Source organism: Aquarana catesbeiana, linkage group LG03 (assembly GCF_042186555.1).
Source record: "Aquarana catesbeiana isolate 2022-GZ linkage group LG03, ASM4218655v1, whole genome shotgun sequence".
NCBI lineage: Eukaryota > Metazoa > Chordata > Amphibia > Anura > Ranidae > Aquarana > Aquarana catesbeiana.
Genome location: NC_133326.1, coordinates 100,498,157 through 100,513,485, shown reverse-complemented (window position 1 = coordinate 100,513,485; position 15,329 = coordinate 100,498,157). Strand labels below are relative to the sequence as shown.

Here is a 15,329-nt window from a genome sequence, read left to right as displayed (position 1 = left end):
TTGACTGTCAGAATCTCTTACAACTTATCTGCTGCTGGACTTGTTCTGCTAAGTTGTAATAATTTTCATATATGTAAAAAGTTTGTTGCTTATGATCAATACATGTTATGTAAATATCCTGTCCAATTCCCAAAAACTCCAGAAAATTGGGGCACTTTAGTACAAATCGACTTCCATGGTTGCCAGTTCTAGGCTTACGTCTTCAACCTTTCACTCTTCACTATTGGTTAGCAAGTCAGCCGATCCTAATGGTGTAACTATAGTCAGACAAAACCACTGACCACAGAAGGTAGTATTTGAATACCAGAAAACGCCACAAACAATTGGTGTTTTACTAACTTTAATCTCTCTACAGTTTTTTTGCAAAGTGAACCTGTGCTTTGCCCATCCAGAGCAAAGAAACAGGTTTGCTTTAATGCCGACTTCTGCAGCCACTTATACCTACTTTCCCTTCACTCTCCCACTGCTCCATTCACCCACAGGAACGAGGAGAAGAAACTCTGTATCTGCACCAAATTAATACTGGACTAAGGAGTCTCTACTGCAGGGGTGTCAAACTGGCGGCCCTCCAGCTGTTGCGGAACTAAAAATCCCATCATGCCTCTGCCTGTGGGAGTCTTGCTTGTAACTGTCAGCCTTGCAATGCCTCATGGAACTTGTAACTTGCTGGAGAGCCGCCAGTTTGACACCTGTGCTCTACTGTGACAGCACGGAGTGCCTGAGCTGCCAATTGACAAGCATTAGCGCTGTTACATGCTGCCCCCATACCTTCAAGTACAGATATGTTATTGTGCTTTCCTAGTCAAAAGGAGCAGCAAGGGAGCAATGTGTTATATGCAGGGGCCAGTTGCTTTTCAAGTGCACAAAAAAATATATAGTGTTTAGAGACATAATAAAAGAGGTTTCATCAGTATGATTCTGTTTTAATAGTAGCACTATAGGAGAGATTAGGTAAATATCGGGTGAACTGATGCACATCACTTCAAAGAATAAAGGTACTCACCATGTCATATGATAAAGGAGCCCATCAAGTGTTCACTATACTTCTCAGGTGAAACAATAAACAGACAGATCAGGTGTATCTTTATAATGATCTGGTTAGAGTATTTGTTGTTCTTTCCAAGGACAGGACACTCTCATTGGCACAATCTGGGAAATGGTCTTGTTACTGGTATCCCACCTGGCATTGCAGTAAATATTTAGATTGTCCAGTTTGGCAGTCTTCAGCTTTCTTCAAATTACAAATTAAATGTTTATTGCTGCCAAGAAAGCAGGATTAGCCAATGCTTGGCAAAACTAATATCTTTATTCCTTTCATTTTAGGCTCCTCTGGCCCAACCAGAATCTCCAACAGCATCTGCAGGAGAAGACGTACAATCGCTGGCTGACTCTGTTGAATCAGATCGCGAATCGGTCTGTAGTAATTCCAACGTCAACAATGGAAAAAATGGGAAAGAAAAGGAAAAACAAAGAAAAGAGAAGGAAAAAAACAGAACTGATTCTGTGGCAAACAAACTAGGAAGCCTCAGCAAAACATTAGGCATAAAGCTTAAAAAGAACATGGGAGGTCTTGGCGGCCTAGTGCATGGAAAGATTAACAGAGCTAATTCAGGCAATGGAAAAAATGGAGATTCCACTGAAAAAACCAAGAAGTCAAAATCTCGAAAAGGGAGCAAGGAAGAATCCGGTCAGTCTGCTAGCACATCGCCTTCAGAAAAAACGACCCCATCACCCACAGATAAAGCTAGCATCTCTCCCATTGAAAAACTCTCAAACAAATCATTATTGGACAATAAGTCAGACCCTTGGAAGTATAGCACAGATGTTAAACTCAGCCTTAATATATTGAGAGCTGCCATGCAAGGGGAGCGCAAGTTTATTTTTGCAGGCCTCCTTCTAACCAGTCACCGGCATCAATTTCATGAGGAGATGATTGGTTTTTATTTGACCAGTGCCCAGGAAAGATTTAATGCTGAGCAGGAGCAAAAGAGGAAGGAAGCTGAAAAGAAAGCCGTCCTCAATGGGTCATCTTGTAGGAAACTAGACCAGGAGGGATTTGTCAAAGAAAGGCTGGACACATCTCCTCAGGACAGGGCATCCCCAGTCTTGCCTCAAAGCCATACCACACCACTAGTTCTAAAATTAAAGGATCGATCTAGCCCCACACCTGTATCCTATCCCTCACCCAGCAATGGTGCTAAGAAAAGTGGTCCTGTACCAGTATCTGCTCATTATAGCCATACACCACCAGTCCAAAGGCAAAGTGTTATCCATTTACATGATGTCAGCTCCAAGTCATCAAGCTTCCAAGATGATCCTTACAAGCCATTGGTTGGCTCATTAAAGACATGTGCAACATATCCCCAACAGAACCGCTCCTTGTCTTCGCAGAGCTACAGCCCAGCTCGAATATCGGGCATCCGCACAGTTAACACAGTGGAATCCCTTTCATATGAAAAACCAACAGAACATAAATCTCAAACATACACAAATGGTTTTAACTCTACTGACATTAGAGACTGCTTGGAGTACGCTGATGAGGAGTCTCCTCAAACGTGGTTGAACAATGATAAAAACAGCAGAGGCAGGAATACGGGCTGCCCTATATACTCGCTCCACCAGAGCAGGTGTAAGAAAGAGAATTGCTCTTTCTACGGACGCCCCGAGACTGACAATTTCTGTTCTTACTGCTACAAAGAAGAGCTGAAACGACGTGATCGGGAAAATAAAGTGCACAGGCACTGAATATATTTGAAGGGTTCTGACCTCTTAGAAATATAATTTTTTACATGCAAAAATTAAATACTAAAATCACTTTAATTGCAATGGAACGAAATAGCCAAAATCAGAGAGAGCAAGGGAGAAATGATAGTGCTGCTTGTTGTTATACAGGTCGAGCTTTTATGTGACAGCTTTGTTTGAGGAGGGAGGAAAAAACTTTTTTAGATTTCTTTTTCTCTAAGTACATTTCATATATTTGAGCTGGAAGGTTGATCATGTCAGTCAGTGCTATGTATGACTTAACTACTAAGGTGCCTGATTTTCCTTTTATTTTTTTCTTTGCTATCACTCAGGTAAGTAGGAAGGATCATTAAAGAGGTCCTGTCATCAAAACACTGTTTATGCAGCCATTTTGTTTGCTTACCAATATTCACCCCATAAGCTTGTGTGAAAATCAAAACATCAGTAAGGACAAGCACACATGGAAATAAATTATAAGGCTGACCAGTACTGCTGTCCTTCTTGTTCCATAATTGGTACTCAAGGCAATTAATGGTGTACTTCTCATGCAAAAGAAAAAAAAAGATTCCCCTCCCTTTTCCCCGAGCCTCTGTGGAAAAAGCCTCTTTACCTTGGTGCAAAAGAAAGCACCCTCTACACTGCTTGGGGCACAGTATTTATCAGCTCCTATTAGAATAAGTGAATTTGAAGATGGGGCCTGGTCATATGGAATAGTGAGCATGTGCCCAGGTGACAGGGAGTGGACTGACTGACCACTATTCTCTGTGGTCACACCATATAAATATGTGTCGCAATCTGAAAGGAGAAATTAAGCTGGTAAACATTGCATCAGACCTACACAAGCCTGGCAGCGGCTAGGACAGGTTATTTCCAAAGAAAGTAATGTCTAGTGGCAAGGATGGGAAATAGGATCCATTTTGCTTGTGTTAAAACATACATATCCTTTAAATTTGACAAAAGTACAGTGAAAAGATGCTGAAAAACTGAAAGATAAAAGATTTGTCCCAGCATTGTGAAAATGTTTTAATGACCTTGCACTTGGTCTCAGTCACAGCTTTACTCCGGCATTACCCAATTATTACTAGCAATGAGAAAATACTTTTCATTGCTAGTGAAAATTGGTTAATGTATAGCCAGCCTTATGAACGAGAACCAGTGTGTTTTACTAGTATGCGCTCAACTTATCGTTTGCATTCACATGATTATTGTTTTTTTAGCTACTAAATGGCTGCTTTACTCTGTGCCGACGATGGGTCCAGTTTAGGTTTTGTACAGCTGAAGTACCTTTAATGCACTTTGGCTATCATATTTGTCTTGATGTATTAGAATATTAATATATACGTTTGTACTAACTTTTTTTAGGCTCTGTTGCTTCATGTGTATTTTCCATCAACATTTTGTAATGAATGTGTATGTGATGCATCTCAGCAACAGATTGAAGAACTTAGCATAACGGCTAAATTGTCGTACGACTTCTAAGTCTAAAGCCATTGTAGACAAGAATTTGACTATCTTACCACCAGAATCTGTTTGGAAAGATTGTGGTGTGTTTCATGAATAATGGAGGGAAGCTACGTGTTGCGTCCTGTACTGTGATGATATTTATACAAACATTGTCTTACAATTTTTAGTAATGCTTTTATGTCTGCGGGCGTCGCTTGTACCTCTTTCAGATTTGATTTTACACCTTGTATGGAGCTGTCTGTTCATTGCAAATAATAACTAAAATCATTTCCACAAGCTCTATGGAATCAGATGGTATTTTGCTGGAGGTCCTTTTGCTTAGCATTGGCTGCTTCCCTACTTTTTTTTTTTTATAACCCATTGCCTGCTATTACATTTTTTAACCAGAAAACCCCTTCTGTGTGTTTTTTTTATTTAGGCTGTCTTTAATGGGGACCAGCCTTTTCCAACCTGATAAGTAAGCCCCCCCCCCCCCCTAATATCCATGTGTCCAATCAGAATGTCCTTACTGGCCATTGAGGCAGTCACCTTGGACAACAGAATGGCAGTTAGGTCAAAAAACAATCCCCAGTAACAAAGGGAAATTACTCAGGCACACAGAGGATTGTTTTGTGGTTCATAAAGTAATAGCAGACATCTTGGCACATCTGTTCTCAGACAGAAGCCTTCTTTTCAATGTGTGAAACAGAGTAGAGGTTTTAAGCAAGACTGTTGAATTTGGGTTTTCGAAAGTTTGCTAAACTCAGTAGGTAGGCATAGATCTATTTATCTGGGTCTGAAAAATAAAACAACTATACTGTAAAATAGCTTACTTGAAGACTATGTTGGTCCTATGAAGTTGTTTAGGAGGATTTGCTAGCAAAGGATGCAAGGGTTTTGCAAGAGAAGCACAGGTTTGACTTTAACCATATGGTTTAGTAAGAAATTTGCATTGTAAAAGGCTGTCTTAACTTTCCATTTGGACATATAATGTAGCATCTGAACATACACTTTCTGTTAATTCATGTTAAAAGGAGTTACAGTCAATCATTTAAAATTAGCAGGCACACATAGCCATTGTAGTGCCATTTATTGTTTACATCAAAACTATTGGGAGTTTTACTTGATGCCTAATGTAAAACACAGTCTAGCTCCACTTAAGGTATATTGTTTGTACATTGTAGCAATAGATTAAACAAACATAAGACCCCAATATACACTACCGTTCAAAAGTTTGGGGTCACCCAAACAATTTTGTGTTTTCCATGAAAAGTCACACTTATTCACCACCATACGTTGTGAAATGAATAGAAAATAGAGTCAAGACATTGACAAGGTTAGAAATAATGATTTGTATTTGAAATAACATTGTTTTTACATCAAACTTTGCTTTCATCAAAGAATCCTCCTTTTGCAGCAATTACAGCATTGCACACCTTTGGCATTCTAGCTGTTAATTTATTGAGGTAAGCTGGAGAAATTGCACCCCACGCTTCTAGAAGCAGCTCCCACAAGTTGGATTGGTTGGATGGGCACTTCTGGCGTACCATATGGTCAAGCTGCTCCCACAACAGCTCAATGGGGTTCAGATCTGGTGACTGTGCTGGCCACTCCATTACCGATAGAATACCAGCTGCCTGCTTCTGCTGTAAATAGTTCTTGCACAATTTGGAGGTGTGTTTAGGGTCATTGTCCTGTTGTAGGATGAAATTGGCTCCAATCAAGCGCTGTCCACTGGGTATGGCATGGCGTTGCAAAATGGAGTGATAGCCTTCCTTATTCAGAATCCCTTTTACCCTGTACAAAGCTCCCACCTTACCAGCACCAAAGCAACCCCAGACCATCACATTACCTCCACCATGCTTAACAGATGGCGTCAGGCATTCTTCCAGCATCTTTTCATTTGTTCTGCGTCTCACAAACGTTCTTCTTTGTGATCCAAACACCTCAAACTTGGATTCATCCGTCCACAACACTTTTTTCCAGTCTTCCTCTGTCCAATGTCTGTGTTCTTTTGCCCATCTTAATCTTTTTCTTTTATTGGCCAGTCTCAGATATGGCTTTTTCTTTGCCACTCTGCCCTGAAGCCCAAAATCCCGCAGCCGCCTCTTCACTGTAGATGTTGACACTGGTGTTTTGCGGGTACTATTTAATGAAGATGCCAGTTGGGGACCTGTGAGGCGTCTGTTTCTCAAACTAGAGACTCTAATGTGCTTATCTTCTTGCTTAGTTGTGCAACGCGGCCTCCCACTTCTTTTTCTACTCTGGTTAGAGCCTGTTTGTGCTGTCCTCTGAAGGGAGTAGTACACACCGTTGTAGGAAATCTTCAATTTCTTTGCAATTTCTCGCATGGAATAGCCTTCATTTCTAAGAACAAGAATAGACTGTCGAGTTTCAGATGAAAGTTCTCTTTTTCTGGCCATTTTGAGCGTTTAATTGACCCCACAAATGTGATGCTCCAGAAACTCAATCTGCTCACAGGAAGGTCAGTTTTGTAGCTTCTGGAAGGAGCTAGACTGTTTTTAGATGTGTGAACATGATTGCACAAGGGTTTGCTAATCATCAATTAGCCTTCTGAGCCAATGAGCAAACACATTGTACCATTAGAACACTGGAGTGATAGTTGCTGGAAATGGGCCTCTATACACCTATGTAGATATTGCACCAAAAACTAGACATTTGCAGTTAGAATAGTCATTTACCACATTAGCAATGTATAGAGTATATTTGTTTAAAGTTAGGACTAGTTTAAAGTTAGCTTCATTTAAAAGTACAGTGCTTTTCCTTCAAAAATAAGGACATTTCAATGTGACCCCAAACTTTTGAACGGTAGTGTATGTCTTTATACAATGTTTGATACTGTATGCCTTTTGCTAACCCTGTTCCTGCTTCCTTGTGACCGTAGAGTTTTTTTTTAAGATTTCTTTAAAAAAATACTGATAACCAGAATACAGAAATACAGATTTAATCCTCTTAAAACAAAAATATAGTAAGCATTTCACATGATCAAAATATCTTGATACAGCAGACAATAAAGTTAAGTCACTTGTGCAGAAATGTCCTCTATATATTAAAAAAAAAGTGTTACTAGTCAGTAATAAAGATGCTTTTTTTAGGCAGTTAGGTCTATAGACATAAAGGCAATGATGTGCAGATACTTAAAACACTACATTGGTTTATCTGACACTTTATTATTACTATACTTAACCTGAATGTGTACCTAGGCAATGCATAATAAAGTAAATAACATATTCTGAACAAACAGTAAATGCAATTTCAGGCTCTTTCAAGTCTATATAGGCATTGATGAGAAATTAATCTTCAAAGTTTACAATAGAGGCACTAAAATTACAACAACTTTCCAATTACTTTCCACAGATAGCAGAATCTTGACAGCCTGTACCTTCTATTGTATACACATAGTAGATGTTTCTAAGAGCTGAAGAGCTTTGAAAATGAATTACTCAGTACAGTCAGCTAGATGGGTCAGATACAACTTGTTTCAAAGACATTTTACTGCTTGTTAGGTAAATACTTAATGTCTATAGTCTGGACATAGATCCACGTTAAAGGCAAGTCCACCCAAAATGGACATTTTAGCTTTGTCAAGATCTCTGTGCTTGAGCTTCTGGTTCTGCACATCTGATATGGCCTTTGTGAGAGTTCTCACTTTATCTGTTGGATAATTTTGTGAAAAGCAACAGGAGTCCCTGCAGCATATAGCCTCTTAGGTGGACAGGAACAGGGTCAGATGTTACAGTTAGCATACCAAAACATATAAGAAGCCAAGTTTGACTCCACCATTGAGGTTCTACCTAAAATTAAATGATATCTTTTGGTTGAACTGACGCTTTAGATCATTTTCATAATTCCCTAGTATAGAGTCATTAAAAAGAATGGAGCCTCCGTTATGTTGTATAAAGGTAAACACTGGATCATGGTCATTTACTATGAAAATGTTTTGGCATTGAAGATTTTTCAGCCTTACACATGTGCCCCTTTAATGCTGAATATTTGTGCACATATCCTATAACTGTATTGTAAATGTATAAATCTAAATTCTAGTGCAGCTGGTGATGCCAACAGTTGAAGAACATAACACACACAAAGATACATACCCCTCTAAATATGTCTGCACCACAAAAATAAATTGACTGAAAAAAAACTTTATTACAAAAAAACAGTCACTGTATACCAGCCTTTCTCAATCTTTTTAACGTGTAGGAACCCTTAAAGTACCTTTCTGGTCTCATGGAACCCCTGCTAATTATTACTATTTCTAGAGCTCACAGTACACCAGTGTGATGGTCAAAAGGAATAATGCTCCTTACATTTAAGGTTGGTAGGAAAAATCCCTCTTTACAAATAGTTATAAAAAGATCATTGGTGTCAGTAGTTACTCATCTGAAAGGCAGAATTTGTTCATTGATCCCCCTTGTTCATTGTTCAGGGAACCCCTAACATCTTCTGGAGGAACCCCAGGGTTCCATAGAACCCTGGTTAGGAAATACTGCTATACATATTCATAGCATCCATCAATTGAAGCGCACCACATAAAAACACCCTAAACCCCCAAATGGCGTGCCACCAATCCCTCATGAATAGGGGAACTCATATTGAGCCCTAAGTTGACCAGACCCAAATCTGTTCACAAGAATACTGAACTTCATATGCACAACAATGCAAATAGAATAAATGTAATGCAGTTGTAAACAAGGTTCAAACATGGGTGCAAAAATGGGAAATATACAGTGCTAAAACCCAAATGTCCAATAATGGGAAGGAAAGAATACTAGAATGCATATAGCAGTAAGATGGACCTGTGGATGTAGGAGACACAGCGCATCCCAGATCAATCCACATTATCAGGAAAGAAAACAAGGAAACCGTGCCACCTGGACCAGTTAACAATTGTATTACATTCATTTAGAGCTGCCCAATTCCAGATAAGATAAGAATAATGATTTTTTTGCTTAGAATAAAGATCATGATTCTCAGTGTAACATCATCTCTCACATTATACAAAAAAATTGGGCTAACTTTATTGTTTAGTCTTTGTTTAATTCATTGAAGTGTATTTTTGCCAAAAAAATTGAGTTTGAAAGACCGCTGTGCAAATACAGTGTGACATAAAATATTTCAATGACTGCCATTTTATTCTCTAGGGTCTCTGCTATATATATATATATATATATATATATATATATATATATATTGTTAGTAAAAAATACTGGTTTTAACTTGTAAGCAACAAGTGTCAGAAAAAGGCTTATGCCACGTACACACGATCGCACATTCCGACAACAAAATCCATGTTTTTTTCTGACGGATGTTGGCTCAAACTTGTCTTGCATACACACGGTCACACAAAGTTGGTTGGAAATTCCAAACGTCAAGAACGCGTTAACGTACAACAAGTACGAGGAGCCGAGAAAAATGAAGTTCAATAGCCAGTGCTGCTCTTCTGCTTGATTGCGAGCATGCGTGGCACTTTGTGCATCGGAATTGTGCACACATGATCGGAATGTTTGATAACGGATTTTGTTGTCGGAAAATTTGAGAACCAGATCTCAAATTTTGTGCGACGGAAATTCCGATGGAAAATGTCCGATGGAGCCTACACACGGTCAGAATTTCTGACAAAGGGCTCCCATCGAACATTTTCTGTCAGAAAATCCGACCGTGTGTATGCGGCATAAGTCTTTAAGTGGTTAAACTGACCTCATTTGCAGCCCCCACATTCATCCCTTTGATCTGGTAAATGAACAGAAAGATACAATTTTTCTTTTTTATCTCTCTTTCAGCACTGAGCAATGTTGTTGATAAACATTCCCTGCTGCCTTTTTTTTTTTTTTTTTTTTTTACAGCTCTGAGCTGGAAACTGCTCTACATTTGTTACATGAATCGTGGAAATGCTGGATTAGGATCGTGTGGGGGGGGGGTTCAATCGAGATCACAATTTTTTAACGATTAATCATGCGGCTCTACATTTATTATATTTGCAGTGTTGTATAATAATGAAGGACTGGTGGTATGGCAGTTGGGGTTTTAGGGACATTTGTTTATAAGGGTTCTTATCTTTGTGTGTTTAGTATCTTATATTGTTGGCTCCCTGTCTCCATACACAGCGCTGCTTGCTTGGTACAGTTAAAGCATGCAAAAAAAATCTAATGTACTCAACTTCTGTTCTAGGGATCCATTTCTGTCATACGGCAAGCAGTGGGATCTTTGGCCTTTCCCCAGCCAGAAATTGCCGTTAACTTAGGTACTTGCAAATTTTAATACAGTGATCTTTACAACAGGCATTCACAAGTAATAATGTTCTCATAGGGTACCTCTGACACATTCAAAGGGTAATTCATCTATTCAGTTATAATTATAGTTTAGTTCTAGCAGTAACAAAAATAATCTTATACACAACATTAATATAGGCATTCAATACTTGTCAAGCATGGGTAGGGGTTACTAACAATGATTGTACTTTTTTAGGAGAATCTCAGAGAAATGTATACACATCACAGTATTTAAATTACCTGTTACAATGGATTACGTAATACAGAAATATAGGAATCACTGCCCCACAGTATGAACGTTTTTACAAGGATTTCTAGGAGTGTTCATTGGTGGCATTTTATGTTGATTAATTTATAGGTAAGGTTTTATTCCTCAGCTATGCTGTGATAATAAACATAAGGTTAAGTTCACTAACATTTAGTCATGTGACTGTAATTTTTAAATCTCATTGGACTAAAAAGTAATCATCGCTTTCTTGATAATAATGATCCTTATCCTGGTGTGTTATATTTGTTAATACTGCCTAAGGTCTGATTTCCTTAAAATTGGAGCAGCTGCTCAGAACAACCAATCAGATTTCCATATTGATTCAAAATAATACTTGATATTTTTTTTGTTTTGTAATAGCTCTACAATATTCAATATGCATTGGGCTTTATGTAACAGTCGCCACAAATGAATATGTTGTACTTCTTTTTCTTTTATATGTTTATCTTTAAATGTAATTTAATGCAAACTTACTGAAAGCCAGGAAAAAATGAACTGTGTTGCTGTCTGACAGGCTTTTGAAGATTTCAAGTTATGAGTTGAGCTGTATTTTTTTTTTTATGTTTTTTTTTTTCCTTTATAGGGATGTGACTTAATTTGCAAATTGCACAAAAACTGTAAAGGTCTGTGAATTATATTGACGTGCGCTAACACTTTCATGTATAATAAGAGTCGCTATGCAAATGTTTACCTTATATACTGCCAGCTGTGCGAGATACAGTATTGTAGAAGGGATTTTCATTTCCTTTTTGTTACTATTATATTAAGTACATTGAATGTGAAATCGGAATGCATTATTCACTGATTGGGCTATGCTGAAGAATATCTGTATACACTTACTGAATGCAGTTAGCAGTGAAAAGATAGACCATGTCAAGGCTTTTTCAATTGCTGAGGATATGCTAAACATGACTTTCTGATGGGTTCAACATAATATGGCCTTCTTTAATTATGTAGTGCAAAGGGGAATGCTATGGATTAGGCCATAGCAATGAGTAATGTGGGTACAGTAATAAAACAAGATATGCCCTTGGTTTCTATGGGTTACTATAAGTTATTACTCTTTGTCCCATGTTATGAAAAGGAAGCTGTTTTGAAATTCCATCCAGTGAGACTGGAAGTCAGAGAGCCTGTAAATTGTACTCTATTCCCCTATCCTTTTAGTCTTATAGCTAATATAAGGGAGTTCCTAGTCTTGTCACAGTGCACTTCAATTCCCCTTCACAGGGTGTCAAGATGATACAAGATGACCTTTACATTGTTATGGGAAATCACAGAACATAGGGAGATTGGGGCACAGGCCACACTGGGGCACATTGCTTACACTGAGACTTTTATGTAGAGCCTAAAGGTCAAGTAGGATTCACTTTATCCACCCTCCTTGATTTGTATGCCTTTTACATATTTTCAGAAGAAAATTGGAAAAAATCTTATGTATATGCATATATACAATTATCTAAAATTATGTATAAATACATCATAAACATTTCTAAATCTTGACAAAGGATAATTCATGGTATTACACAATGGCCTCCATTATGATAACACATAAACCCCATTGAGTGAACAGAACCAATATAGAGTAAATAAAAACATGGCTTATAAGTACATGATATAATTATATATAATGTGACTTTCATAAGCCCAGTAGCTTATTTATAGAAAACTTTTTTTTTTTCGATCAGCCAGCGAACTGAAACCAACAGATTCCATTATACTTTAGTTAAAGTGGTAAAAGTTGAATTTTGCTGTTTGGTAGTTCATTTTGCTCACTGACTTAATAAAAAAGCCCATGAGTCTGTCTCCCTGCTATGTGTTTTATATGAATGTAGCTCAAAAGCTGACAAAATTGTAGAACTGTACTGCTTTAAATATGACTGCTCTTTTAGAAAATATAATACATTTGCACTTGTCCCAGTGGCCTCTGAAAAAATTGCACTGATAAAAAGCCCTGTTCCCGGGAATACTGAGAGCACCCTTCTGACTTTGAGTACTTCCTGCTGTGTGCTAGAAAATTGACTGATTGCTCATTCAGCCCAATGCAGATCAAGTCTTCCATCTTCAAGCAATACCTTCTACTGATGGCTAGAAAATTTGTTTGAAGCATAGATGGCTGCAAACACAGACAGTTCATACTAAACAGGATTTAAAAGATTTAAAGAGGAGCTTCACTTTACCATGCTTTTAACCCACCTATCCCCTCTTACCTGGGGTGTAATCAGGAAACATATTCCTCTGCCCAGCAGATCCAGTGCTGTCCTACTGTGATCCACTGAAAAAGTGGCACAGCCTATATCCCACACTGCCATCTTGATGCACTCAGTCATCAGGAGCAAGGCTGCCTCTTCCAGAAACCCGGAAGAGACAGCTAGACCCTCAATGATACACTCTGCGAATGGGTTACCACTGCCTTCTGGAATATGTGACGGGATATCATAAGAGGCTGCAGGAGCAAGACACGTCATTCTTGGCGGTAATGGTGATGGGTGGGTGGGGCCAAAGAAAAAACATTTAAATTTAAAAAAAAAAAATAGAACAAGCCCAGAAAAAGTTTGGATAACATGGAGTGGCCGAGGCAGGGACTTAAAGCCCTCTTCCAGGGTGAAGATCTGCTTTAACTTGAGAAAAGGTTACCCACCAGAACCTATATTCATAGGCTACAAGGACATCTGCAGATGCATAATGTTTACTGAAAATGCAGTTACTGTTGAAGATGACAGCATCCTTTTCATTTTAATGTTTTCTCAACCTGTTCCTTTAACTTGCTTGTGTTATCCCTTGAAAGATGTGACGTTGATTGTATGTGACTTTGTTTCATCTAGGCTTGTTTGTGTGCTGTGCAGATCTCTTTACAACTGCTGTAGATAACTATTTATATTGGCCAAAGGTGCCATGGCTGCCATTAGAAACAAGGAATCTAAAATGGCCTTTTTTCACCCTGTAAAGGAAATACATATCTCATATGCTTTTCACCATACTGACTTACAAAGATCTTTTTTTTTTCTTTGCAGTTTTCACAATTTTCACTTTATTTGCACATCACATAATTAAAAGTATGGTTAAAAATAAACTAGTATATTGTTGAGAAAATAAAAGAAAGTTGTTTGTATGTTTTCTGTTTGTAGATTAAAGGCTGTATTATGTTGAAATTTTACAAGCCAAGTTTAAATTGTAATATAGAACTTATTTTTATATTATTTTCAAAATATGCTATAGAGCAATATTTTGCGCCTTTATTATATACAGGGTTTGTCATTTTAGTAGATTAACTGCAAAGCCGTTGGTAGAATAACCATGACATGAAGAAGCTTTGTAAACAGTCTAGTAAGTTATGAATGCTATTTATTGTTATGCACTCAAAATGATTAAGAAAGTTGAAATATATGAATGGTTTCTATTAAAGTTATTTGGTGTATGCCTTTTTGTTCTGCAAAAACTCATCATCGTGCCTAGATAAGCTAAAGATTGGTACTAGTAACAAATGCCTTTATTAGCGGGGACAGTCATGTGCAATAACTATTAGCAGCCAGTTGGCTTTTAGCAACAATACTGTAGATCAAGGAGCTCCCAGACTTTTTTTTTTACCAAGCTTCCCAGTTCTCATCACAGATGAGTTAAAGCTTTCCCTGGTTTATAAATTAATGGTTGTGTCTAACAACTAATAACAAGTTTTATATATATATATATATATATATATATATATATATATATATATATGTGTGTGTGTGTGTATATATAGTATCTCACATTTTTGTAAATATTTTATTATATGTTTTCATGTGACGACACTGAAGAAATTACACTTTGCTACAATGTAAAGTAGTGAGTATACAGCTTGTATAATGAGTTATTTTGAGGGGACAGCAAATTTACACCAACACACAGCCATTGATATTATGGAGAAAATCCGCGCTTAGGAAAGCAAGGGTTGCAGCCTCCCCAAGTGACGGCGGTGCAGACAATCACTATGGCTACCTAAGAGGAAGATCATATCAGAGCTACCCACTCTATGTCTACTACCCCTGCAGGGGTTACCATCTCCGGTGAGTGGGGACACATTGGGGGAGCACACAGTCACGTTAATTGCTACACGCAGAAGTCACTGGAAGTCACATTTTGGAATTTCTTTCAAGTTTTTTCATGTTTTGTTCTGTTTATAACCATCTTTCATAATATAAGGTGGCCTCATAACAGATACATATTATTTATGGACTTATAACACAGACTGGTTAATTATATATGTAACACAGTGGAAGTTGGATGCACTAATTAATGGCTGAATAACTACTTTGTTATGCACATAGACACTTTAGCAACTATCTTTATGTTTATTTTAGATATTGTGCCAGTTTTTTGGGTTTTTGCAATATATGAGTAGAGGTACGGATGCATGGGGTTTTAAGGTTTGGATTAGTGTTTTTGGTTGTATGGGGGTTGCTTAGTCTATATCCTACCCAATGCACCCGGTTACACCCTACACATTAATTCATAGGTAATGGTGTAATTAAATACACTTTAGTGATATGCAACAGGGTTTATATACACATTGCTAGATACGGATTTGCACGTAGGGTAGCGCCATT

General features: G+C 37.9%; 1 protein-coding gene across 3 annotated transcripts in view; it reads left to right on the top strand.

Annotated features, from left to right (window-relative positions):
* The window catches only part of OTUD7A (OTU deubiquitinase 7A), a 408,641-nt gene extending 396,090 nt beyond the window's left edge, over positions 1 to 12,551 (top strand). For all 3 annotated transcript variants that reach the window (XM_073618877.1, XM_073618876.1, XM_073618878.1), the window contains one exon: positions 1,324 to 12,551. In XM_073618877.1, the coding sequence (XP_073474978.1) occupies positions 1,324 to 2,745 (1,422 nt within the window). In that variant the 3' untranslated portion in view covers positions 2,746 to 12,551. The remainder of the gene's footprint in view (positions 1 to 1,323) is intronic.
* The last annotated feature ends 2,778 nt before the right edge of the window (positions 12,552 to 15,329 follow it).